This window comes from Takifugu flavidus, chromosome 5 (genome assembly GCF_003711565.1).
Source record: "Takifugu flavidus isolate HTHZ2018 chromosome 5, ASM371156v2, whole genome shotgun sequence".
In the NCBI taxonomy this organism is placed as follows: Eukaryota; Metazoa; Chordata; class Actinopteri; order Tetraodontiformes; family Tetraodontidae; genus Takifugu; species Takifugu flavidus.
Genome location: NC_079524.1, coordinates 1,035,285 through 1,061,712, shown reverse-complemented (window position 1 = coordinate 1,061,712; position 26,428 = coordinate 1,035,285). Strand labels below are relative to the sequence as shown.

The following is a 26,428-nucleotide window of genomic DNA, read 5'->3' as shown; positions in this document are numbered from 1 at the left end:
ACACACGCACAAAGTGCAGGTGAGGGGAAAGGAAGCAGGCGTTTAACCCCGAGACGAGGGAAACGAGCCCCACACACTCATACAGACGCCACCCATCATGCGGGACAGGAGCTGTGCCAGCGCCTCAGGCGACGCTGCCCTGGCGACCGACTCGCCGCTGCCATGGGTGTGTGTGACAGCAGTGTGGGTGTGTGCGAGCGAGAAAGGCTGCGTGTGAGCCGATGCAATATCTCTTTCTCTCACGTAAACACACACACACACACACACACACACACTCGTCGCAGCTGGCACTAATGATGTGTACATGCAGCTGGCACTGCAGAACTGGGCAGAAGGGATGTAGGGGACCATGAAGACAGACAGTTTGGTCACTTCCTAAATGAATATTGTGAATGACAACTGAACGTTGATGTGCTTATGCATCGTGTACATTGTATTTGCCACTCACCAAGTACCAAAATACTCATTTTAGTAACAAACTGAGGACATTTTGACTGGTCCCCACAACTTTAAAGGACTGTTTCAGAGGTAAGCCATGGTTTTAAGGTTGAGGTTAGGGTTAGTTAGGGTTAGGGTTAGGGTTAGTTAGGGTTAGGGGAGGGAGCTGGGTAATGTTTCATCTCTGTGAAGGTTTGGTAAACACGCCAAAGTTCCCCAAAGTTCGGGTGGACTAAATCAGCAAAGATGTGAGCACGTTCGTTCAGCTTTCTGCATCTCCAGTTACAGCTGTGCTACAGAATTAAGTGTAACGTCTGTCAAGAAGGACAAGCCGACAGGAACACACGTGCGCATGTGAGCAGACACACATGCGCGTAATCGCAGACAGCGGCGCACCTTCATGAACGCACCACCTTGGGCAGATGGCCACCCATAAAAACCCACTTACAGAGATGAACGAAGTGATTAAGAAGCCTCTCAAAGTGAGGCAGAAATGAAAGAGGGATAAGGAAATGGAGGGAGGGAGGGAGAGGGAGGAAGTACCTGTACAGAGAAATGGCCCTAAACAGTCTGATGCTTTTAGCTAAGTGCACACTCCTACGATAACAGACTTCCAAACGATCCGGCGAGGGAGTGGGGCCGTGAGGTAACCACAATGACACCTAAATTTCATACTCTCTATAAACTATAGCACGTCCTTGGCCTAGATCTATCCTTTATCATTATCTGAATACTGTACTTTTAATTTGACGAGCATAAAGAGAAGGTGAATCGTCAATGCTGTTTCTTGGGGATAAAAAAAGAGGCTGTGTTTAAAAGAGGCTGAAGGACTGCAGGGTACGTGGGCATGTGCAGATGTTGACACAAAAGTAGCCCGTCCAAGGTTTCATCCTTCAAAATGTAGATTGGCAATTCTGGAGCGACCTCGTTTCTGCGAGTACCTCGGTTATGTTTCCGGACACTTTCAGATAAAAAGATAAGAGGCGAAGGTTCATGTACCCTTCAGCCTTAGATGATCAAAAAACTCAAACACGTGCACACGCACACACACACAAAAACAACATGGCGAGGCTCCTAAACAGAAGGTTAACTGATCACGACTGTATCTCTCCTGTCTCCTGCTGTAGTAACACACACGCAGAGACGGACCGCCACGTGCTGCTGCGTGGACCGTCCACGTGGAGACATTACCCCCCCCCCCCACACACACCTCCATCCCATCCCATCACAGCAAAGGGGCCACGTTCACTTGTCCTGTTGCTCCTTAAGGACACGAGAGCAGGCAGGATTAAACACCCTCTCAGGTGGGGCCCTTCATGCAGCCACTCACATCCCTGCAGGTGAGGGTCCTTTACTGACAGCCTCGCTGTCCAATTACATTTTAATACATGACACAGATGAACGGGGGGGGGGGGGGGGGAGTGAAGGAATTAGGATTCTTCAATAGACCTAGAAGTTGCTAGTATCAGAGTAAAGTCAGACAGGAGTCCACAGGATGCTGGCAGCCTTGCTAACTGTGATCACAAAAAACAGGAAAATACAAAACAATTCTTGTCCATTCTTGTTTTAAGGGAAATAAATCTACAGGGGGTGCTTTTGTACATGTGACTAAATTCATCAGGAATACTGTATGGAGATATTTGGGGGGGGGGGGTGCAGGGGAAGACACTCTGGAGGGAAGTGTGCTCAACTGTACTTCAGACACCAACAAGCACTCTGCACACTGTGGAATTGGGGGAGGGGAGCCCAACCCAGCAGGTCAGGCCCTGCACGTGCACGTGCGCAGCACCATCAGCCTTTATTCTACCTGTTTAGCACCTTGCTGGCTGACGTGCTCGTTTGTTTTTGACAGGTCTCGTACCACAAAAGCGCAGATGCTCCTCTGCGGAGATTCCCATTCAAAGCAGCTGTTGATGTAGTAGCCTGTGTTGATGAGGAACAGGATGCAGCGTCGGACTCTGTAGAAGTTACGCAGCAGCAGCTAAAATAAAAGACAACCAGAAAAACAGTTAGTTGACATTCAAAACACAAGTTCACATTGAAGCTCAAAACTGGGAAGGAGCAAGAAAGGAGATATGATGAGATACGCGATGACTCCAGCAGCGTGTGAACATTCAGCAGCGAAGCGGCCTTAATTAAAAGCCTTAATGTGGACAACTAATGAGCTTTTGTGTGAAAGTAGCTGAGTGGAATGTCTACAAACATAAGCACAGCAATTAAAGCGACTGGAGATCCTGTCAAAAAGTTCCTCCTTCTCCATTTCCTTTACATTCAAGTTCATTTACTGGGAAAAGGAAATCCATATAATTAGCGCCTCAGTGAAGATGACAAACTGTCGTCAAGGATGTCCAAGAGTTTCCCTCTGCAGTTACTTTGGGAAGTTAACTAGAGCACCAACTTCTACCACTTCAGAGTTGAACCTTTTTGACCTCATTCTGGTTTTCACCGTTGCACCTCTGAAGACACCGTGACGACGTGAGTGTGTTCTTCTTAATCTGTTGCCTATTTACCAATAACCATCAGGTTCTTGGACAAACTATTATTTTGTAAACGTGACGCACCAGCTCGCCACCGGTACTCTGGCAGTGATAAAGTTAAGCGCAATGACAAGAATTTTTAGCTCCTTCCTCCGAATCTCCTCCCCTCGGGGTGCTCCGAGCATTTGGCCAGATATACGTGAGAGCAGGATAACTGCCGTCCTCCCCTTGGGTTTCCACCCATTCCGGGAATAGACTAACAGCAGCCGAGCGCCAACCACCCAATCAGGCCGACTCCAGGGGAAAGTGTTCCCAAAGGACAGGCTCGCTCTGCAGATCACAGTTTAAAATCTAGGATATTATTTTACTGAGTGTGTGTGTGTGCGTGTGTGTGTGTGTGTGTGTGTGTGTGTGTGTGTGTGTGTGTGTGTGTGTGTGAATCCACGTAGTCTGTAGTGCTACAATAATGCGGGACTGGTTGATTGTTGGGCCCCGCCGGGGACGCTCGGACCCTGAGGACTGTAAATGACCCCCACTCACGTTCCTCAGCACACACATCTTTAACGAAGCCGCTCAGAACGAGCGGTGAAGTCATCTTTAGTCAAATGCCCCAATTGTAATGAGCCGCTTTTGTTTGGCAGCTTCAGCCGCCTCTTTTCTGTGTCTGCACGCCCAAGCAGCAACAGCAGGGGGGCCGCTGCCGCACAAAAGAGCCCTCGCGGGGCAATCCCTCCACAGCAGCTGGTGACATCATCATTGCGAGACGCTGACACGGGTCATCTTTGTGAGTCAGAGGTGAAACGGAGATGAAAAAGGATTCTGCACTGGGGAGAAAAGCTCAGAGTGGGCTGAGACAGGGAGCGAGCGAGGAGGCGAGGGCGGCGTGGAAGGGTCATAGATGGGGGGCTGACAAACCAGTGAAGCCGCTGTGCGAGCGCGCTGTGCTGCATCGGGCAGGGCTGCGCATGGCGTGGCATTGACTGCCGAGCCCGAACGGTCACTCATATGACATGTGTGATGTGGGCCAGCCCCGACTATTCAGCCCTTTGTGGCGCCGCCACACTGAGCAGCGTGACAATGAAGTGCAAAGCGGCGGTGGCAGAGAGGGCCAACTATAAGGATGGCCAATCTACTTATGCACCCCAGAGCTGACAGCTTGACATTTCTATTCACCGCTCAGAGTCGATGTGAGAGGAGAGAGCTGAGAAAAGAGGAGAGGAAAGGGAGGAAAAACAGAATGCTGTTTTTCCTTTCAATCATCCGCTCGGATCTTGTGCAGACAGTTGTTGTGCTTTACAGGGTGGTTTGGGGTTTTTTCCAGGCTTGTTGGTTTGACTTCTGACAGTAAGGCAGTGAAGAAAAGATAGTAGTCTATTATTTTTTAAATGATGATGTACCTGTTTGGACACTCTGGGCTCCTCCTCCATGTACTTCTGCTCCATGGGGATCAGCGTCCTGAGACCAGCCTTCACCTGGGAGATGGAGGGAGCACAGCGTGACAGTCAGACAAGAAACAGACAGCAAGACAAGGTGAAGCTACTGCAGAAGCATATTCAGAATGTCTCAGGAGGCTACACTGTGCAGCGATGCCCCATGTGAGAGGCCACAGGCAGCAGGGGAGGACGCCGTAAGATGGCGGACGCAGGACGCACACGCTGATGGCGAACAAAGGCTGCTGAGAGGGAGTCTTCGATAATTAAAGCCCAAACGAGGCCGAGGGATGAGCATGAAGGGGGGCGGGGGGACAACAGCGGGGCGGGGCGGGGTGGGCGGGGGGAGAGGACTAGCGAGGGAGGTAGACACAGCATAAAGCGGCACGGGGGGGGGGAGAATATCAGTGATGAGAATCAAAAAGGAAAAAAGACTTACAGCATTAAAAATCACGTCTATTTCGAGAAAGATGACCCCTTTTGTTGGCCCTGTCAGCTCCTTGCTTTTCAAGGCGTAGGCTTTGCGTTCTCCATTTTGGATCTGTGGGAGAGGGACATGACAGGCGTCTGTCTGGCAATACCCGGCTGAATCGGCTCCCGGGGCCACCTTTGAACCCCAGCTGCTGCCGCTGACAAGGAGCCCAAAACAACTGTGGCAACTCTGACAAGTACCTGTTCATTACCCAGTGCAGCGCGGCCCTGTCAGACAGAGAGGAACTATCCTGGGGAATCACACTGTACGGCGCAGCTTACACACACTCACACACACTTTCTATACATCCTCCAATACAACGGACACGTTTCTGCCTCTGCTTCCTGTTAATGCAGCCGTTCCGTCCTTCAATCAGTGTCATTTTCATATCGGCTCTCGTCCGTTCTCTTCCTCTCTTCTCTTCCTCTCTTCTCGTCTGTTCTCTTCGCCGTTTTCCCTCCTTCCTCCTTCCTCTCTTTCTCTCTGTGAAATAACAAGTCTCCTCTGCGCAGCTACAGAAATAACCTTTGCTTTTTATATCTTCCGATGCATGTTTTCACCCGTCCCGCTCCTCTATGTTCCTCTATCGCTAATATCCCCAGTGGAGAAGGAAAAAAAAAAAGAAACACATGCATGGAAATATATCTTTGACTCACATTTAATAGAGGAATCGCCACCTTCCCCAAGAAGTCGGCACTTCTGTCTCGGTCCTCGTCGTAAACGCTGACCTCCAGCACGGAGTGGATGTCCTTAACGTTACTAAAACACACCACAAACATGAGGCAAGCTACAACAAATCTACATTATTTATCGACTGAACACACACACACACACACACACACACACACACACACACACACACACACACACACACACACACACACACACGCACACGCGTCAGGGTATTAAAAGTCACTCACAAAGTAAAAACCTTGTTCCACTCTGGGTTGAGGTTCTTGTAGACTGTGTGTGTCTGCAGGCGGTCGTTGCTCAGCTCCACCACGCAGAAGGGGTCGCTCTTACCTGTAAATAACAACAACAACAACACAACGCAGCACTTTATTGAATGTGTTAGCTTCAAAAAAGGACAAAAAAAAAGAAACAAGACAGAAAATGTGAAACCTGGACAGAGAGAAAACCTGCGGGGGTCATCAAAAAATATACAGGGAGCAAAATAAGAGGCTAAATTATGGAATGAAATAAAAATGAATTCATGAAAATCGTTTGAGAACATTCACAACCACCAGTGACACAAAGTTCATCTTTACAAAAGGAACATAAATAAATGAAATGAGTGATTTGAAAAAGCCTTTAGCAGCACGTTATGTCTGATAGATATACTATATATGATAGACTATATATGATAGACTGTATATGATAGACTATATATGATAGACTGTATATTTAATAGACTGTATATTTGATAGACTATATATTGATAGACTGTATATTTGATAGACTATATATTGATAGACTATATTTGATAGACTGTATATTTGATAGACTATATATTAAAAGACTGTATATTTAATAGACTGTATATTTGATAGACTATATATTAAAAGACTGTATATTTAATAGACTGTATATTTGATAGACTATATATTGATAGACTATATATTAAAAGACTGTATATTAATAGACTGTATATTTGATAGACTATATATTAAAAGACTGTATATTTAATAGACTGTATATTTGATAGACTGTATATTGATAGACTATATTTAATAGACTATATCTGATAGACTGTATTTGATAGACTGTATATTTGATAGACTATATTTGATAGACTATATTTGATAGACTATATTTAATAGACTGTATATTTGATAGACTATATATTGATAGACTACATTTGCTATAAAGCTGGATTTTCACACAGTTTCCTTCACTGTGAAATTCTACATGTATTTAATTGTCCAAGCGTCTTCATGTGTCCTCCTGAGACAGACTCCCTGGACCAGCATAATCCCAACCAGTAATGTCCCACATTCACCGTTTGTCTCCCAGTTTGAGCGTCTGTGTGCACAGACGGAGTCTGAGCAGCTCCACATGCCTGCGAGCCCACCTCCCTTCAATCGCCCTAAAATGGGCTAAAAACAACAAAACTCTTAATTCTGCCTTTGATCACTCTTTTCTTCTTCCCGTCTCAGCTGTTGGGAGCCGCTGTGCTGTTTGTTCAAGCTTATCACATAAAAGCGTCGGGTCAGGGAGCTAAAAAAGAAGGAAGGAAAAATCCCACACAAATCCTGGCAGAAAATATCGAGCAGAGCGAGAGGGAGGCGGGAAGCGCCGTTGCGTAATCGCTCTCAATAAAGTTTGAATTGAGTTCAAAGCGTCACAGTGGTGGTGCCTGAATGAGGAGTGTGTGTGTGTGTGTGTGTGTGTGTGTGTGTGTGTGTGTGTGTGTGTGTGCCTCATTGATTGCTGGAATTTTCTTCAAATGTTGTGACAAGGGCAGGACATTTAGTGGGCGTGCAGAGTAAATGTCAGCGTGATCGATGCTGAGCCGTAGGTGTCGCCTTTCATACGTGTTTGGGCGCCGCATTGATGGGACGGATATTGACGGCGGCGATAGAAAACAAGGCCGGTGAAAAGAGACAAGGACCTGGAGCTTCTCCGTCTCCGTCGGCATCACATGTTCTCGATCCTTACACGCTCACTTGGACCCGCCAAACCGGAGCTTTCGCCGCGAAGACGTTTCAAATGTCGCGCTCGCCAATCACGCCTGATTAAAATGAATTGCAATCATCCCAATTAATTGATGGAAATTACTCGGCAGAACCTCTTGCCTCCCTCATTTTCTCGGCAATGTTCTGTTTTTAATGATATGGCAGGCGGCGTCGCCACGGTGAGCCTGTTGTCAATGGCGATGAACTTTCACCTTATTGGCCGCCGGCGCTCGAGGCGGCTGTCTTAACCAATTACACGCTTTGGACTTGAGCGCCAGTCAGAGCTCATCCAGGTAACGTCCAACTATGCTCCTCCCCCCCATCTCTGCGGCGAGGAGCTCCAACTCATTTCAGGACGCCCTAAGATAAGAGCGGAGGACGGATGCGAGGAGGCGCCCCTGTAATTGCCCGGCAGGAAGCAGCTCCAGCTCGGAGAGGAAGCGCACGTACCTTTACACCCAAGCACATTTAATTAGGATTCAGACTGTAAAATGTGGTTTTGATGCGTCCATCTTCTGCTTTCGTCACCTCTGACCTGGCTCCGCCCACAATATTCCCCCCAGTCAGGTGAAAATCTACACTTACCTGACAGGTTTTCTTTGATATGAGGCGGAACACCATGTTTTCCAGACCGCTGCTGCTGCAGTGTGTGTGTGTGTGTGTGTGTGTGTGTGTGTGTGTGTGTGTGTGCGCACGTCCCTATGTGTATTATTGAAATGCTCTTACAGTACAGCCTCCACTCACAGGGACAAGAGCCGCCAGACAAAAGGGATTGTTGGTTTTAGGGACTATTTTCAGTTATCCTACTCGGCTGGAGAGGAGCTACTCCACAAAAACACTTCAATTAGAGAGAGAGCTGGCCAGAGAGGAGGAGGAGGGGGAGGAGGAGGAGGGGGAGGGGGAGGGGGAGGGGGAGGGGGAGGGGGAGGGGGAGGGGGAGGGAACAGGCAGCATGAATGGGGGAGAGACGGTGAACTCGTTCCATCTCTCCCTCCCACCTCCCCTCTCTGTGTGTTTGTCTGTCTGTCTGTCTGTGTCTCTCACCTTGTTCCTGACCCTCTCTCCATCAGGGCTGTTCCAATAGGCTGTTGGGGAGGTGAGGGCTCTTATGGGCCTCTCACAGGGCTATTGTTTCTGCCACCGACACACACGCATCTGCACACTCTCACACACACGCTTTTCTCTTACCTGCGTGTGTTCACCTCCTGTATTTATCTGTCTCACCGGCCGGCGAGGAAACCGCCGCATTTCGTTCGATTTAAATGGGTTTGGCGAGAAAAAGTGGATGTAAACATCATCAAAAGTGCTGCAACCTTCGGTTCTGCAGCCGTGACCAGTGGAGAACGATTAACAGGCAAGAAGACCTCCACTAGATGTTGCATTCTGCAATATTTAGGCCTGTTTCAGTCTGAACACTTTCACGTAGCTCTGTCTGCACCATGAGCTCCACAACGAGGTCACGTAGACGCAGGAGCCCGAGAACCAGCAGCCCCACACTCCCGCTCCTCCCAGCACTCGCCGCTCTAACCCAAATCTACCAACTCCACTTTGTATTGGCTAATGGGACTGTGGCTCTTTCAAAAGGAGTAAAACTGGAGCCTCGCACGCCCGCGCTGCCTCCCTCTCTGTCTACAGATAATACGGAGTGAAGAACTAGGCCTGTCCACTGTAGACCTAATTAAAAGTAAGAATTAATGGAGACTGGAGGATTCGGAGAGCGAGCAGGGAGGGAGCAGGAGGGGGGAGAGATTTGTTGCTTCACATAAGTGCTTCTTCTCCATGATTCAAACGGGCAACATGCATCTTTTCTGCTCGTCGGAGAAATAGTTGGAGGCCACCGGGAAGGTGAGGTCAGCTCTCCCAGGGTCTCGCTCCTGCAGAGGTTTTTGTGGTTTCCAGAAGTCCAGAAGCGTTCCGGAAGGTGAAGCTGGGACTCCTTCCCAGTCTTAGGCGGTTAAATAAAATGGAAGCATTGATTTGGAGGTGGCGCCCCCGTTGCTCGGTCTTACCGGTGACGTCGGCTGCCATCAGCCCTTCAGCCCTGATGACCTTCACCTGCACGACACCCACGTCTTTCAGATTTTGGAAGGACCTCCACAAGCTCTGGAATGTCACAGGATGGGGGGGGGTCAAAAGGGTGTGAATTAGCAGAAAAGAGAAAGTCGGGTCAATAGCCTGACATTTCATTAAAAGAGGAAAGGGTAAAATATGTCCTTTAACAGTCCCCGTCTGAGAAGGGGCGCGCACGCCTGGCATTTGTAGCCCAGCCTAACGGAGGACAAATGGCCAAATTTCATTTCACTTAATGGCTGCGCTCGCCTGCTCCAAATGTCCCCTTACGCTGCACTTTTCAGATACCAGCCAAGCTCCCTGACTTTGGTTAAAGCAACCAGCCGTGCACACGTGCACACGTTTGCAGCACGCCTTGCAGAGTAAATAAATTCCTGTTGCCTTCATCCACCAACCGTCACTCTCTGGAGTTTCCCAAACCTGTTTTCATCAACATGGCCGAGCTTCCGTTCGTTCATTTTATATGTGTGTGTGTGTATAAACACACACACGCGCGCCGTCTTGTATTTGGCTGATAAAAGAAGCTTTTTAGCGATTAAATACATCAGACAGTGAGACAGATATGATAGAGAGCAGAGAAACATTTACTGAGGAGTCGAGAGGTGTCAGGAAGGAGCTGAAGATGGAACGATTTCAGAAACGATGCCGAGTGTGTGAAAACCTGGACAAACCTGTACACAGGAACCTACAGTGGGGAAAATGGGGAGCGTAGCAGCGCGTCTTAAAAGCAAAGTGCAAATGCACTTCAATCTATTTCTCCCGCTCTGCGCCTCCCTGGCAATAACCCTTTCCCTCCCCACAGGAGTAATTATAATTTAAATTTCAGAGTCAGGGCCAGGCTACAGACTTAATTCATTATTACCAACTCTGTCAGACTCTGCCTGTTTCCAGCGATATCATTGTCCAAAAGCTCTCTAAAGGAGATGAGAGGGAAGAGCGCGGAAAGAGGGAAAAGGAGAGGAAAGGCGCACAGAAGAGAGGGAAGAGGGAAGAGGGGGAGAGAGGGAAGAGAAGGAAGAGGGGGAGGGGGAAGGGGAGGAGGAAGAGGGAGAAGAGGAGGAGAGGAGGGGAAGAGGGGAAAGGAGAGGAAAGGAGCAAGAAGAGAGGGAAGAGGGAAGAGGGGGAGAGAGGGAAGAGAGGAAGAGAGGGAAGAGAGGGAAGAGAGACGGGAAGGAGGAAGAGGGGGAAGAGAGGGAAGAGGGGGAAGAGAGGGAAGAGGGGGAAGAGAGGTAAGAGAGGGAAGAGGGGGAAGAGGAGGAAGAGAGGGAAGAGAGGGAAGAGAGGGAGAGAGGGAAGAGGGGGGAGAGGAGAGGGGGAGAGAGGGAAGAGGGGGAAGAGAGGGAAGAGAGGGAAGAGGAGGAGAGAAGCGACTTTGAGGGACGATTCCTCAGAAGATACAGCTGCATGTGGTCGGTGGCGAGCAGCTGAGAGGAGCGAGACGCCAGGAGAAACAAGCGTGTTTAAACAGGAAGTGGAATGAGAAACAAGCGTGTTTAAACAGGAAGTGGAATGAGAAACAAGTGTGTTTAAACAGGAAGTGGAATGAGAAACAAGCGTGTTTAAACAGGAAGTGGAATGAGAAACAAGCGTGTTTAAACAGGAAGTGGAATGAGAAACCAAGTTGTGTTTAAACAGGAAGTGGAATGAGAAACAAGTGTGTTTTAACAGGAAGTAGAATGAGAAACAAGTGTGTTTAAACAGGAAGTAGAATGAGAAACAAGTGTGTTTAAACAGGAAGTGGAATGGGAAACAAGTGTGTTTAAACAGGAAGTGGAATGAGAAACAAGCGTGTTTAAACAGGAAGTGGAATGAGACTCTCGTTTTCACTAGAAACGGATGTTAAAGAGAAGAAGTGGACGGACGCAGCCCCCACATGTCCTCCACCATCAGGCCCCCCTGAGGGGACATGTGGGGGTTCAGCCTCAGTCCAGGATGGGAGGAGAGACGAGCACCCATCCTCCACAAACACCCCCCCCCCCCAAACAGCAAAAGATGATGTGGACAGACAGACAGACAGACAGGGACATGAAGGACAACAAAAAGCCCCCCCCCCACATTTCATATTCAGCATGCAGGTGAAATAAGGAGGAGGCGAAACGAGTGGACCCCCCCCCGTGACTGACGTCCTGTCCCTCTGACATCTTCCTCCCGTCTGTCACATGATCTGGAGCCTCGCTGTCGTCTTTGCATCGCGTCACCTTTGATCAGCGCCGGCGAACATTTGACACGTGCACAAAGTCCGATCACATGACACACAACTTCCTCCGAGTCCCAGTCCTGACCATCCTCTCCGTCACCTCTGTCTCCATTCATCAGCTTTGTGCTCTCCTTCACCCCCCCCCCACACACACACACACACACTGCACTTTACCTCACTTCCTGTACAGGTTGTGTCCTTTCCTTCCCCCTCACAGCAGTGCACCACAGTGGGGGGGGGGGTACTGAAGGGGGGGTGGCGACGTGCCACCACTTCGGCAGAGGTCACCACGTCCTCCTCCTCTCGTGCCCCCATCTCGTGGCCACCTCAGGCCCATTAGGAGCCATTAGCGTGCGCGCTGCTCTGGCGTCATGATGCATAAATCTCTCCTCTCTCCTTATGTTCCTCTCAGCTCCGGCGGAACAGTGATCAGGGATGAAGTAAAGGTCGCGCTGAGCGGCACCGCGCCTGATTCAGTCGCCACCGTGGACGGCGCCATGTGGCGTGGAGCTCCACCGTCATCTCTGCCGAGTGTACGGCCGCCCTGTCAGCAGCGGGATGAGTTTAGCTGCGTGTTGCAACACGTTGGCCCACCGTGATCTCATCTGACGGGTGGGGGGGGGGGGGGCGGGGGGGGCAGAGCAGGAGAAGGACTTAAGTTGTCTTCTTTGCTTAAATCTCATCATTTCGTAGGTTTCTGCTCTTAAATGCTGCGACGATGATGGCGTGTCGCTGCTACTGCGCGGCCAACGCATCGCCCCGTTAGAAAGCTGACAGGAAGTTACTGGGGGGGGGTGATTTTCAGTAAGGAACGTGCACGCTCACAATAATGTACGCCATGACACAAATGCCCCCACGCAGTGGGCAGAGCCGTTGTTTGCTGGGTATTAGTGGGGGTATTTGGCTCTAGCACCATTCTTTGATGAGCTACATCTTTATTATTATTATTATTATTAAAATCACCAACTGACAGATGGACAGTCGGGGAGAGGGGCGACGATGGGGAGCGGGCGATGGGGGGAGAGCGGGGCGACGATGGGGAGAGCAGGGCGACGATGGGGAGCGGGGCGACGATGGGGAGCGGGGCGATGATGGGGAGCGGGGCGACGATGGGGAGAGCAGGGCGACGATGGGGAGCGGGGCGACGATGGGGAGCAGGGCGATGGGGAGAGCGGGGCGACGATGGGGAGCGGGACGGCGATGGGGAGAGCGGGGCGACGATGGGGAGCGGGGCGACGATGGGGAGCGGGGGGCGATGGGGAGAGAGCGGGGCGACGATGGGGAGCGGGGCGGCGATGGGGAGCGGGGCGGCGATGGGGAGAGCGGGACGGCGATGGGGAGCGTGTGTGGTGGAGAAAGAAGCACAAAAAAAACTAGGTAGGCGAAGGAAGGAAAACATCTCAGCTTCAGCCGGAGAGAAACCGGAGTCTGAGAGAGTTGTGAAAGAGGTGAAATGGCCTTTTCTTTTCATTTTACATGCCTCCCTTTCCTGGTGCAGCCCTCATCTTTTACCTCTCACCTTCTATTACACCCACACACACACCCACACACACACGCACAAAGCATCCTCGTTTTGTGCATAAAACAGCACAGCGAGTGCGCGTGTCTCAGTCCTAGAGCTCCCCCCTCTGAGCTTGGCTGGTAGCTGCAGTGGAAAGCGGAACGTCCGAGGGCGCCAGGCTAGCCAATAAAGCAGCCGAGAGACGCCATGCGGCTGCTGTCAGACCCCAACGCATGCTAGCTGTAGCGTATCACTGAAATCACAGCACATCCTGCTAATTCTGAGAACGCCTTAAGTGTTAAAAGATTTATGAGGGAAACTCGAGTAAACATTTTCAATAAAAGGACACGAGCGAAAGCTCTAATTCTATGAGAAGAGGCCTCTGAGTGGAGGAGGTCCATGTAAAGCTGAGTGTCTCGGGGACGGTGCAGCGTATTAACTAGCTAGGACAAAGACAAAGGAGGCCCTCCCGAGCAGATGGGGCCTTCAGGCTGTCCCTCAGACTCGCCGGCTCTAATATTCAGATCAATAACGTCTTAGATGATCCAAACGATGACCCTGAACGGCTCGTATCACTCACGTATCTCTGCACGATCTGGTGTCTCTCGTGGGGGTCGTCCAGCATGTTGACCGACAGGTCCGAGATGGAGACGGCGGCGGAGGCGGTGAGCGTCACCAGCAGCACCAGCATGCCTTCGCCTCCTTCCAGTGGCAGCTCCAGTTTGTGGGTTTGTTCTTTACTGAGGAGGGACAGGTCGACGGTGCACCTGCAGCGTGCACACACACACACACACACACACACACACACACACACTATGAGGAATCTCACAGATCTGATGTGGAGGTCATGCAGCAGGTTCCTCTAGCATCACATGTCTGAATCATTAACACCTAGCATCATTATTTAATGGCCTGGGAGTCCGACCCGGCTCCCTCTCATCAGAGGCTCTGTGGCGCCACCTGATCCGTGTGGCAGAACGAGGCTGTACCTCCCCATGAAATCGTCCTTCTTGCCAGCGTCTTTGTCCCAGACGGTGATGTCCACGACGCCGCCCTGCTCATCATACAGGTGGAAGTCGAACTGCTCCCTCCACTGGGGGTTTAAGGTTTTGGCGATTGTCTGAGGGAAATGATTTAACATACAGGTCAACGCGTAGCCGGACGGGCGGGAAGCCCTTCCAGAGGCGTCACTACCTTGCTCTTGTACTTCTGGTGCCCCATCCTGAATTTGGCGTAGGGGTCGCTGAGGCCGTTGGCGTCCATGGGCTGGAGGCGGCGCCCCTCGATCAGACTGATGCTGACTATGCCTCGCCACAGCTGCGCTTTCCCGTGCACGTCTGACAGGCGCATGCTCTGGTACTGCAGCGAGCACAGGCAGGGAAGCACATGTTAGACTGGGATCGGCCTGGGAACGCCTTGGGAAAGGGAGAGCAGCCACGAGCAGATGAAGAGGACACAGGAGGAAGCAGGCGGGGGTGGGGGGGTGGGGGGGGCACGTAGATGAGAATAAAGCAACAGAACCGACGTCTCCTCTCTGCTCACCAGTCTGGACCGTTGGATCCAAACCGGAATATCTGATTCTACTTTGATGAATTCCTCATGTGGTCCTAACTGACCGTTGAGACCATGTTCAGTAGCAGCTCGGAGCGACGCTTCTTATTACTATTTTTGTTTTTCCCGGACTATTTTCTCGGCACTTACAGGCCTGTTTAACCTCCTTTGAATCGTGTCAGCATCGCCTCTAAAACAAAGAGCCCAGTATTTATTTGTCAAACAAATGCAGCCCTCTTTCTCCATCTTCCTGCCTTTTCCTCCCCTCCTTCCTCATTAGGGAGAATTTATTAGCATAGCTTTTGTTTTGGGGGTGAATTTCATTAAACTCTGAGCAAACCCTGCCTTGCAAGTGGGGCCCTTTGATCTGAAGCCTGAGCCTCTTAATTTCCATTCTTCAGACATTAAACAATTCAAAAGACTCTGCAATCCAGCCAGCCTCACATGTAGCTCACGCCTCTCCGCTGCTAACATACGCTATGCTAATGGGGAGAAGCGGCTCTTCTATCTTATTCAAGCACAAATCTAATTGCCTCCTGTTCTGTTGCAGCACATTTCTGGCTACAAAAAATGAATTTGTGTTCTGGCAACTGTAGAAAGGCCAGAAAGGGAGGCCGACTCTTCGAGAATTAATGTGCGTTGGGTTTTATCAGCCCTTTGACGGAAGAGGAAACAAACTAGCGGATGCCAGAACGGCCATTTTGCAGCGAGGAGGAGAGAATATGAAATGAATCTGACTCGTAATTATTATCTAAATCTTCTCTGTAAACAGGCTTCATCCTCTGCTGCGAGTTCCACGCTCGCGGAGTCGTTAAGTGCCCGTGTAAAAATAACCGTGCACTGTATGTTGTCAAACACGGGGGCCTTTTTGGGTGGGGTAGCACAGTTAGTTCACGTTTCAGCTTATTCCCCAGCCACAGGCGGGGTGGCCCAGTTTGGAGGCTTCAAAGACTCGGTTCGGGGGAGCGCGATTCAGCGGGACGTCTGCCGATAGCGGATCAAGCGGGCCGAAAACGCAGAATCAAACTTTTCACCGAAACTTAAAGGAAGATTCAGAACCTCCCGATGCAGTTTAGGAGACTCGAAGCAGAACCCAAGAGACGGGTCGGCAAACAAAGCGAGAGCAAGAGGCATAACGTGCAGGAAGAAGCAGAACGTGCAGGAAGAACCAGGACGTGCAGGAAGAAGCAGAACGTGCAGGAAGAACCAGGACGTGCAGGAAGAAGCAGAACGTGCAGAAGAAGCAGAACATGCAGGAAGAAGCAGGACGTGAGCCAGAGGTGCCAGAGGTGCCAGAGGTGCCAGAGGTGCCAGAGGTGCCAGAGGTGCCAGAGGTGACGGTGACAAAGGAAACTGAAGACGTTTCAGGCTCAGATCGGGTCAAAGCGTGTTGGTGTCGTCACATTTTCCTTTTCCTCTCTAAACTCCCCAAATCAAAGCAAATGCTCGACTTCTCTCCCACGCGTCAGCTGCAACTCACGACTGATCCGAGGAGGAAGCGTCGACTCGGACGCTCAGTTTCAACGGCAACGGGCGGAACGTTGTCCCGTGACCAGCAGCACGTGACCGGATCACGGCCTCGTCCGTTGCTTTAGGCTCTAAACCCGAATGGTGCGGACACTAAGAGCCACAGTGAGAGCTGGAGCAAAAGAGGAAAAAGGTTCCAATGTCGGCATGCGAGGAGGGAAATGAGGGGGGGGGGGGTGATGGGGGCGGATCCGTCTGTGTCCGGGACACGACCCAAGGCTGCAGGTGAGCTTCGGTCGGCAGCGGACTCAGAGTTCAGGCAAACGTTCTCTCTTCTTTTGATGTTTGGAGGGGGTAGGGGGGTCGGGGGTGCATGCTGGTTCAGTTTACCTTACTAGATCGTTTCCAGTTCCTTCTCAAAAGCATGGTCTGTAAATGAGACAGAGCGGTTACAAAGCGCCCCCCCACTGTCTCCCAGTTAGAGCTGCAGCATGAGAGGTTAAGAGGCGTGAACGCGGGGTGTTTGCATGTTAGCCTGGGGGGGGGGGCGATTTCCAGAGGGGGGAGAAGAGGCTTCATGCAGGGCCAAGCGTTGGATGCTCGCATGCATTCTGGCTGCAGACACACATCTGAAACATTCGGTTCCACCAGCGATGAAGCTTTTAGAAACACTGAATTCCAAGCTACGCTTGCGTGTTCTGGATGAGCCCTTTGGCCAGTAGGGGGCGACAGAGAGCGGATCCAGACTCGCAACCTTGGACTCGGGTTTTCTTCACAGTTGGAGAAATTCAAAACGATGCTCAACCCAAATAGAGTTTATTTGTTCTGTCAAGTGTGGACTCTCTGAACTGCAGTGCTAAATAAGCAGCAGAATTGAGACATCAGATCAAAAGGAATAAAATATTTCCCTCCTGACTTTGCCTTGTTCCGGATCAAGCGTGCAGGGGTCCAATTAGCCAAACAAATAATTGAGTGGAAATAAATGCAACTGTGGAACACGGCGCTTGCCTGTAGAGGTCTGAGCCAACATAATTAGGGAAGAGAATCTGCTGCTCTTTGAACATGTTACTTTTCCATTGAACATATTAATTACACTTGTGTTTATGCATATTTATGTATTTGCTGAGTTGAAGAGTTTCCAGTAACCGAGGCGGACTGGAGCCAACGCATTCCAGCGGAACCCAGCGTGATCCAGCTTCTGAGGATCACTTTCCTGACTGGGAATAACACTGCCGCTGAACTTTGATGAATAAAATTAGAAAGGGAGATTATTGACATGATGTTCAGACATGTTTGATTCATAGTGGGACGTTTGTGTTTGACTGATCGGATCAGACATTCATTTCTGTTCTGGTCACATTTATCACATGATTTATCCCGGCACATCTGTGGGGATGCACATTTGGTGTGGAGAGGAACGTTGCTCCCAGCTAAGATACGAGTGTGTGTTCAGGATGATTTGGCATGAATTTCTTACGGCGTCGCTCATATTTTCCTTCGGCGTCAGCGTCACGGCCAATTCCAACGTGCCCAAGTCGTTTTCAGGATACTGAGGGTCCTTCAGGTCCAGCGTCACATCCAGGGTTCTACAGAGAAGCACAGAAATTATATTTCTATTCTGTGTTTGACAGGACTTAAAGCAGAATTAGTCAACGGTAACTTGATGCGTCACTCGAATGTGGAGCAGATTGATGCGAGAGCGATTTGCCTGATCAGCACTGTGTGGTGAGAGCTCATAGATAGTGGTTTGTATTTTGTACCCAGATTATACAAGTAAACTAATCATTTCTCTATCTAAAGTAAGGCCTCCGACCCATAGAAAGGGAATAAAGAGGTCAGCCAACATAACTCATCAGGGCTGTTCGCAGCTGCCGCTAGAGGGCGACATCACACAAGAAAATAGGAAAATATATTTAGAACTCTTTAGTCATCCATCCTCCAAAGGCAATTCACATTCAAATGCTGATATGATAAATGGAAAATTGAAATTGTATGTGTGTGGGTTTATATTGTGACACCTTTGATGTTCCAGTGACTCCAAATGAAGGTATGCTGAGCCCATGAAATCATCCTGAAGGCCAAAGTCATAGTCGAAAACCTGCGAGGACGCAGCGCAGCAGCTGTTAGCACCATGTTGGAAATTCCTACTCTAGTCTCTAAGTTGATTTAGTCAGTAAGAGAAACTTAGGAGACGTCAGGTTTGTTGTGGTAATACCTTGACATACAGGGGGTCTCTCAGGGTTTCCACCAGCAGGCTCGCCCTCTCCTCCCACACTGGGTTCAGGTTCTTATGGATGGTTCTACTCCTGAACACCTCCTTCCCTGCCACCTTAAACTTCACATACGGATCACTCGTCCCTACGAGAGAGGAGCAAAGCAACAGATGGTTAAAAGGTGCCGTGTCTCTTTTCAAGAGTCAGACTGATTGATGTGGTTTCATTTGGATTTAAATTAGACTTTAATGTTTCCACGATGAATATTTTCACATTATTGAAATCTGAAACACATTCCATCCTACAGAAAATGGGATTTTAGCACCTATTTCAGGAAAATCCCTGTATGGATCATGCAGTTCTGGTTTTAAGAAACATTAAAAATTAAACCAAACATTTTGATTCATATATGTTTCAAACACTCGTGCACCACCACCGTTCCACCACTAGGTGGAGCCAGTGCTCCACTCTTCCTCAGCTCATCAAATAAAAACATATTTTTCATATTTGAGAATAAAATTTGCATTAGAAAGAGAAAGTGGGCTCTGAGGGAGAGTAATGGAATGGACCTTTAATGTGTGTGACCCCCTAAACCTGGGACATAACTATTTATGTATATACTGTATATATGTCTTATCTTATTTTATTTTATTTATCTTATTCTAGTGTTGTCTTCTTTATGTTGAATGTCGCAGCGTCACACCAAGACAAATTCCTAGCTTGTGTAATACTGTGTATTACATGAACAATGGCAATAAATCTGATTCAATTCAATTCAACTCCCTCACAGATGATCAAAGATAAAAATGAAATAAAGCTAAATTCTAATGTAAGGAAAGAGGATATTGACCATCCTACCTTCAAACGTCAACATTATTGTTATTTACAATCCTACAAAGTCCATAAACCACAGGAAAAGGTCAAATGACTTGACAATGAAAGAAAAAGACATAAATAATAATAAAAGTGAAAAACCAGGATTGAACAGATAGCGAATAAAAAGATAAAAGAAAACAATAAAATTCGGAGTGAGCGATAGTTTAACATCCAAACCAAAGAAAAACAAGTGCAGGATCAGCATTAAACCACGTTTGTTGTTTGTTTGTTTGTTGTTTGTTTGTTTGGGGAATATTGACTATGAAAAACAGCTTTATGGGTCTGTGGAGGTGGAGACCGCTGCACCAGTCCGGAGAACATGACAGAAGATGTCAGAACACCAACGACCGCCGTGGCGTCCGTGTCCAGGCTGATACGCAGGACAGAACGAGCAGAGCCCCGTCAGGGTTGGGGTGACCCCAGCGATGCCGAAATGATCCGATTGGTGCCAGTTACTGTTGTTCCTGCTGCGCTCAGCCACGACCCGGAGCTGCAGCGTGATCATTCCTGTCTGGATCTGCGTCCCGTCACGGGCAGCAGCCCAGACCGCCGCCGCCGCCGCTCGCCGCATCCTGCAGAGGCAAAAAACGCTGCCAAAGAATCGCGTAGGCGCAACCAAACGGATGGTGCAGTCGGTGGGTGGCGGCTGAATTAGAGTGAGAGTGGGCGCGGGAAGGATTCAGCGAGGTACCGACCGCACGAAGACACACCGACAGTGAGCTCCAACATCGCCCACCGCTGAGGGGGAGTCGAAGGAGGAACGGAGCCGCGCTGAATCGAAGCACTTTAGAACTTACGGGTTCAAAAAGGAATCTTGAAACCAGTGTGTGTGTGTGTGTGTGTGTGTGTGTGTGTGTGTGTGTGTGTGTGTTGGGGTCTGAAATCGATGTGTCACTCAATGATAAACTGGCACTAAAGTCCAGCTGAGGAGAGAAAAAGCCAATTTCTGCCATTGTAAAACGGAGCAGCCGATTCTGGTGGTGTGGTCGTTGGTGCCGGACAGGCTGGTCTGAGCATCTCAGAATCTGCTGATCTTCTGGGATGTCCACACACATCCATCTCTAGGGTTTACGGAGAGGTCCGAGAGAGGGAAAACAGCACCTGCTCAGCCTTTAATGACTGGCCATGAGTAGAGGAGAGGAGGAGTTCTGGCCCACTCAGCCTCTCAGAACTGCTGTAAATGAGCCACATTAGAGGGTTTCTGAGGTCAGGCCACAGCTTCAGGTCAGGACCTTGACTAAACCACAGGTGAGTTTTCAGGAAGCAGCCAAACCGCCACATTCTCCCGCCAGGATGACGCTCCTTCTCTGAAACGCCGCCACGCCCTCCAGGAGCTTCAGCTTTGGTCCACAGAGCGTCTCCCTAGAGGTCTTGGAGGTCTCATTCCATGCAGGACCACTCCTGGGAAGCTTCACCACTGTTCCGTGTTTTCCAGGCTCTGTTTTCCAGGCTGTGTCTAACATTTATATCGGATCTGAAACATTTAAGCTGATCTAAAAGCTCCTGATGGACCTGCTCTGGATAACTGGCCTCCAGCTCCCCAACAAGCTTTAGAAACACACATCACGCTTTCATTTAACCTCAGTCCTTTTTTACAGTCAAAAACAGCTGCTGGTGTCTCTCCAAAGTCAGGACGGCCACGCTCGCCACCACGGGCAGTAGTCGCACGCCGAGGCCATCGCCTGTCTGATCTCTGCTCAGCTGACCGTCGGGCTGGAATCAACATCACCTCTAAACCCTCGAATAATGGGCCGAACACTCCTCCCCCCCCCCCCCCCCCCCCCAGCGAGCTCTGACACAGGGACGGGGGGAGAAAACAGTCAACCGAGCGCAGGAGCCACGTTAATAATAGAAATGTGGGATTAATATTAGCTGCTCATTTATGGACCGTCTTTGTCCTATCAAACGCTGAGTGGATGGTGCGGAGAACAATAGATGGTCCTCCTCCACCATCAGTCAGGAGGCTCTTATTACACTTTCATGATCAATAACTCTCTGTCTCAGTCGGGTCTCAGGCCAGACAAACGCTCCTGAATTATTAACAGGTAATAAACGAGCAGGTAATTACATTTCTACAGAGGATGGGCTGATTTCATCTTCTATTAATAACTTGTGGTTCTTCATATTTTGGAGAAGCGAGCGTGAAGGCGTTGGCGTGCTGTGGGTAGGTGCAGCTGTGGGGGGCAGGCGTGGCGGCCGCCTGGGTAGCTCAACACCTGGGTGTCGTTAGCCTCATCATTTGCTAACCTTAACCCTTAGAGTGAGATCGGACTCCTCGTCTCTCCTAACACAAACATGGAAAAAAGGATTTCAGAGCTTCAGAGCGATGAGGAGAAAGGCTTAGTGCTAAGATTTAAACCATCATGAATATGGATGATGAACCGCCTGTTGTTGAGGCCTTTTAATAATATATAAGCTCAGTATGAAATCACCATTTGATTATGTCCACGGATACGGTTTATATTCATCGCAGGGCCGCGTGAGGACAGTTACATGGTTACTAGATACCAGCTTAAGTATTAAAGACACTCGGAAGACACAGGATGACAGATGTCCTAGTTTTGAGCCTGTGGACCAGCTGGAGCAGACATTAGCCCAAAGTCGGAACACTAAGAACTAAATACAGAGAAAGTTCATGATAAAAAATATCCAGATTCTCCTTCAGAATCAGACCACGGAGGATGTTTATGGATGTGTGCTGGTCCGAAGGAAGTGCAGTAAGAACCAACAGCAGACTCACACCCGTTCTGGTTGTCGACGCGGGTTGTGTGTCACGGTGTGCGTCGCTGGATCATTTGTGATCCAGGGAATTATGGATGGCTGCTACTGTGGACGTTCCCAGAGAGTAATCTGCTCAAGAGAGCACCCTGGGCACGTGCACAGAGACAGGAGCACGTGCACAGAGACAGGAACACCCTCCTCCGCCGCTGGACCATGACATGATTTCTGTTTTCTTTCTTTTGCAATCAAAGAAGCATAAACTCCCACAACAGTATCAGAATCCTGTGTGTAAATCCCAGCAGACACAGTAGCCCACATGCTAAACGCTTCCTGAAATCTCCTTATTCCCACCAGGCCTCTGGATCGGCCGACTGGCACTTCCACACGCACGATTTAACCTTTTCAAACTAACACGGACGTTGACATTAACCACAAATGTTGCTCTGAGTTCTGACTATCGTGCAGCTCCGCTTTACCTCTAGGGAACGTCCAAATGGTGGCGCTTATGAGGATCTATCGTCATGGTAACGGCTGTAACTGCTAATGAGTCCTCAGCATCCATCACTTTCTAAAAAATGCCAGTCTCTGCTGCGCTCCCCTCTGATAGCCTGTCAATCACAGGGTTGTCTTCAGCCATCTGGCCGGTACTTCATAGCAAGCGTGTGGGATTTTAGTGAGCAAGAGCGGGATAAGAGCTCCGAACCTTCCTGGTCTCCACTTCTATTGTCATCTGACTGGTTTTCTTTATGTCAAGACTTGCTGAGGCGGAGAGCAACATGTTATGAAGAGCATCGCGCTCTAATGCTAACGCTCGTGTTCCACTGCTCCGGAACCGTGATCACTTCATAGTAATCTCACCTCACCTCACTCTGACACTGGCGTGGGCACCGCGAGGGCGTTTATTAACCTCCGGGAGGGAGACGACCACAGCAAAGACGGTGACAGCGAGCGTGCGTCACCTGTGAGCCACTGGTGCGTCTGTTCACCTGCTGATTCATTCGCTCGTGGAGAACTTCCCTTCAGGGGAAGCAGTAACTCGAGCTCATTCTTATCGATGGAAATGAAACAGAAAATAGAAACAGAAAGTGCACAATCGTCAGAATGCACAATGGTTGGAGCGATGCACGTGAGGGCTGTGCACGTGAGGGCTGTGCACGTGGTCTGCAAAGGGCTCCAGCCAGCTCTCCTGGCCTGGTGTAGAAGCTCTGAAGCTCCCCTGATCCCTTCTCTTTACCTTTAGACAGAATACCCATGCTAATCTGTGACTCTCACCCCTCGTCCTGCCCCCCGGGGTGGGTGGACAGGGAAGAGGTTGAGTCTTCTCCCCCATGTTGGCTAACAGGAAGGCTAAACGGGCCACATACCTGTCCTGTCTCGGATGGCCAGGTTGTTTCCCTTCTTCAGGACAATGTCCAGCTGGTACATCGTTGGACCAGGAGGACGGACCTCTGCATTACTGGGACCGACAATGTTGATGCCCTGGAAAGACAGGAAGTTACACACGGGAATGAAAACAGCTGTTTAACGTATCTGTGAGGACTAAGAAATGCTTCTTTAACGTCTTTGGCTTTGTTTCACCCACATAACACCAAAGAAATCCTGCTTGTTTCTCCAAGACAGTTCCTGAAATCTGCCAAATCATCATTATTTGGCTCATCTGTGGAAATCCTGACCTCAGCGTTGTGTTTTCCAACGTTAATAACTACTAATATAATATATTATCAATCAAACTCCTCTGATTAATTACACTGATTAATATTCTTCCTATCGGTACCCAGCCTCAACATTTAGCCAGACTCCACGGACACCACGGAATAATGTGAACGGAATTAGGTTTGCCTGAACCAACTGGAAAAAAAAACTCTTATGAAATAAAACTCCATATTAGAAACATGAAATATTGATGTAAAGGGTTGCTTAATAAAGATATTCAGCCTAGGGTTAGACCAGTGTGTGTGTGTGTGTGTGTGTGTGTGTGTGTGTGTGTGTGTGTGTGTGTGGTGGTATAAGATATACAGATTTTTCTCCAAATACGCTACAACAACATTTCCGAAATGGTTACAAGAGCGGAGTAATAATACTCCATCTACATCAGGATCATCCAGAGTTAAAAATAAGCCTTCGTTCTTCAGGGGCCCCACGGGCGCGAGCCTCCGGCCCCACGGGCACGAGCCTCCGGCCCCTCGGGCACGAGCCTCCGGCCCCACGGGCGCGAGCCTCCGGCCCCACGGGCACGAGCCTCCGGCCCCACGGGCGCGAGCCTCCGGCCCCTCCGGCCCCACGGGCACGAGCCTCCGGCCCCTCGGGCGCGAGCCTCCGGCCCCTCCGGCCCCACGGGCACGAGCCTCCGGCCCCTCCGGCCCCACGGGCACGAGCCTCCGGGCCTCCGGCCCCACGGGCACGAGCCTCCGGCCCCACGGGCACGAGCCTCCGGCCCCACGGGCACGAGCCTCCGGGCCTCCGGCCCCACGGGCACGAGCCTCGGGCCCCATGGGCACGAGCCTCCGGCCCCTCGGGCACGAGCCTCCGGCCCCTCGGGCACGAGCCTCCGGCCCCTCGGGCCCTCGGGCCCCTTCACGATGCTCTCTTGGTCATGTTGTACGTGTAGTCTGATAAATAATAAGCAGACATGCAGCCTCCTCCCGACACTTTCAGAAGCACTTCCATGGCAGCGTTGGGGGGTCGGGGGGGCTTTAGCAGCTTTCTCTCTGCGTTTCACTCTTCCCATCCAACCAGTCACATTCCCCTCTCCCTTAGATAACACATGGGCACTCTTGACAACTTTTCCAGCTTCTAGGAATAACAAGACAGACATAAATCCTGGTCCCTGGTTCTGAGGGGAATAAATCAAATTTACAGGCGAGAAGAGAAGAGGAGCAAAGATGCTCAGAGAAATAAAAACTGGCCTTTAAATGAGGAATACAGATCATCACATCCCAGCCGATCATTTACGCACGCCCACACACACACACACACACACACACATACAGTTTCAGTTGTCTTTATGTGCCTCACTCAGCAGCTGTGGGCTACAAAACCTGCAGTAAAAAGTGTGAAATGGAAAGAAAAACAGAGAATAAAAATGTTTGTCCAGAAAAAATGTGACCTAAAGCTCAGGCACCAAATTTCACCAACACAACAGGATGAAACAGGACAGACAGACAGGCAGACAGACAGACAGACAGACAGACAGACAGACAGACAGACGACAGACAGACAGACAGACAGACAGACAGACAGACAGACAGACAGACAGACAGGCAGGCAGCTGAATGTGTTCATGCTAAAAACCAGCATCATAATTTCCATTTGCAATCACTGAATGAGCAGCAGGTACCTGATGACCAGGACGGTCCGAGGAGGAGGAGCTAAAAGTTAAGTGAGCTTTATGTTGCCTATTAAAAAACTTTATTTGGTCTCGATGGATTAACAGTGATGATTGAGCTCGGTGAGAGACATCAATGTTAAACGGTGTGGATGGTGGCCGCCTCGCTCCTGGCTCGATGGTGCCGTGAATCACAGTCCCAGATTTTTGGGTTTACCCAACAAAAGCTATCAAACAATTTCAAATATGCAAATATGAGTCGCTGTTAAGAGAAAACCGGCAGAACAGCTGCGCTCTTAATGGGTCCCTCACACGCTGCCTCCTCATTAAGGACGCGTCAGTAATGAGCATCCATCAGCCATCAGACAGGACACACACACTAAACAAGCTTTGCTACGAGAGCGCAGCATCACTGTTGCTGTAGCAGTTTAGAACTGTGATAGAAGCTTCAATCATCTAAGATCTGCTTGAATAAGGAACTTCTAGCAGCACAGCAGCAAAGAAAGTTCCCTTTATACAATGTGGGGGGGGCTTTGAGTCCAGAGGGTCCACAACACTCTGCATTTACATTAACATTCTCTGGAGGATCACACTGAAAAGTGCTTCAGCTTCAGCATTTTGCATAAAACCTTTCTCCTTAAATCCCCACGGAATCTGGTCCAATCCCAGTCGATAGCAGCTTCTTTTTCCATTAGGTGAATATGACCGTGATGGAACGAACGGGCTTCGCAGAGCAATTATTGACGGCACCCTTGGACCCTTTCATTGGCTCTGCAGGTCAGCCGGCATCTAAATGTGCTCTGAACGGGGGGGAGAGGTGATTCCTGGTCAATAAACGAGGTAAGATAATGTATCACACGTCCCAAAAGCTGAAAATAAATAGTCAATAGAACGTTCCACACCAGGAGAGCTCAGACTGACCCGTTTCATGTTATCTGCTGCCTGAAGGATGCCTGAGCACGCTGTGTTCTGAGGAAGCTTAGTCGAGAAGTTGCTATAATGAATTTTAGAAAGA

The 26,428-nt window shown here is 49.7% G+C and overlaps 1 protein-coding gene across 28 annotated transcripts in view; it reads right to left on the bottom strand.

Moving 5' to 3' along the window:
- Positions 1 to 26,428, bottom strand: part of mctp1a (multiple C2 domains, transmembrane 1a) — a 77,289-nt gene that overhangs the window by 33,119 nt on the left and 17,742 nt on the right. For 25 of the 28 annotated variants that reach the window (XR_008950567.1, XR_008950569.1, XR_008950571.1 and 22 more), the window contains exons 2-15: positions 23,453 to 23,567; positions 18,494 to 18,636; positions 18,297 to 18,376; positions 17,756 to 17,864; positions 16,669 to 16,707; positions 14,455 to 14,619; positions 14,250 to 14,380; positions 13,841 to 14,027; positions 9,502 to 9,595; positions 5,738 to 5,840; positions 5,474 to 5,576; positions 4,785 to 4,886; positions 4,313 to 4,387; positions 2,300 to 2,419 (exon numbers count right to left, since the gene is read on the bottom strand). Coding sequence is in view for 17 of the 28 variants with exons in the window: in XM_057032899.1 (XP_056888879.1) it covers positions 2,300 to 2,419; positions 4,313 to 4,387; positions 4,785 to 4,886; positions 5,474 to 5,576; positions 5,738 to 5,840; positions 9,502 to 9,595; positions 13,841 to 14,027; positions 14,250 to 14,380; positions 14,455 to 14,619; positions 16,669 to 16,707; positions 17,756 to 17,864; positions 18,297 to 18,376; positions 18,494 to 18,636; positions 23,453 to 23,567 (1,566 nt within the window). In the remaining 11 variants the exon portion in view is untranslated. The remainder of the gene's footprint in view (positions 1 to 2,299; positions 2,420 to 4,312; positions 4,388 to 4,784; positions 4,887 to 5,473; positions 5,577 to 5,737; positions 5,841 to 9,501; positions 9,596 to 13,840; positions 14,028 to 14,249; positions 14,381 to 14,454; positions 14,620 to 16,668; positions 16,708 to 17,755; positions 17,865 to 18,296; positions 18,377 to 18,493; positions 18,637 to 23,452; positions 23,568 to 26,428) is intronic. The other 3 variants (XM_057032900.1, XM_057032913.1, XM_057032902.1) reach the window with 2 other exon arrangements.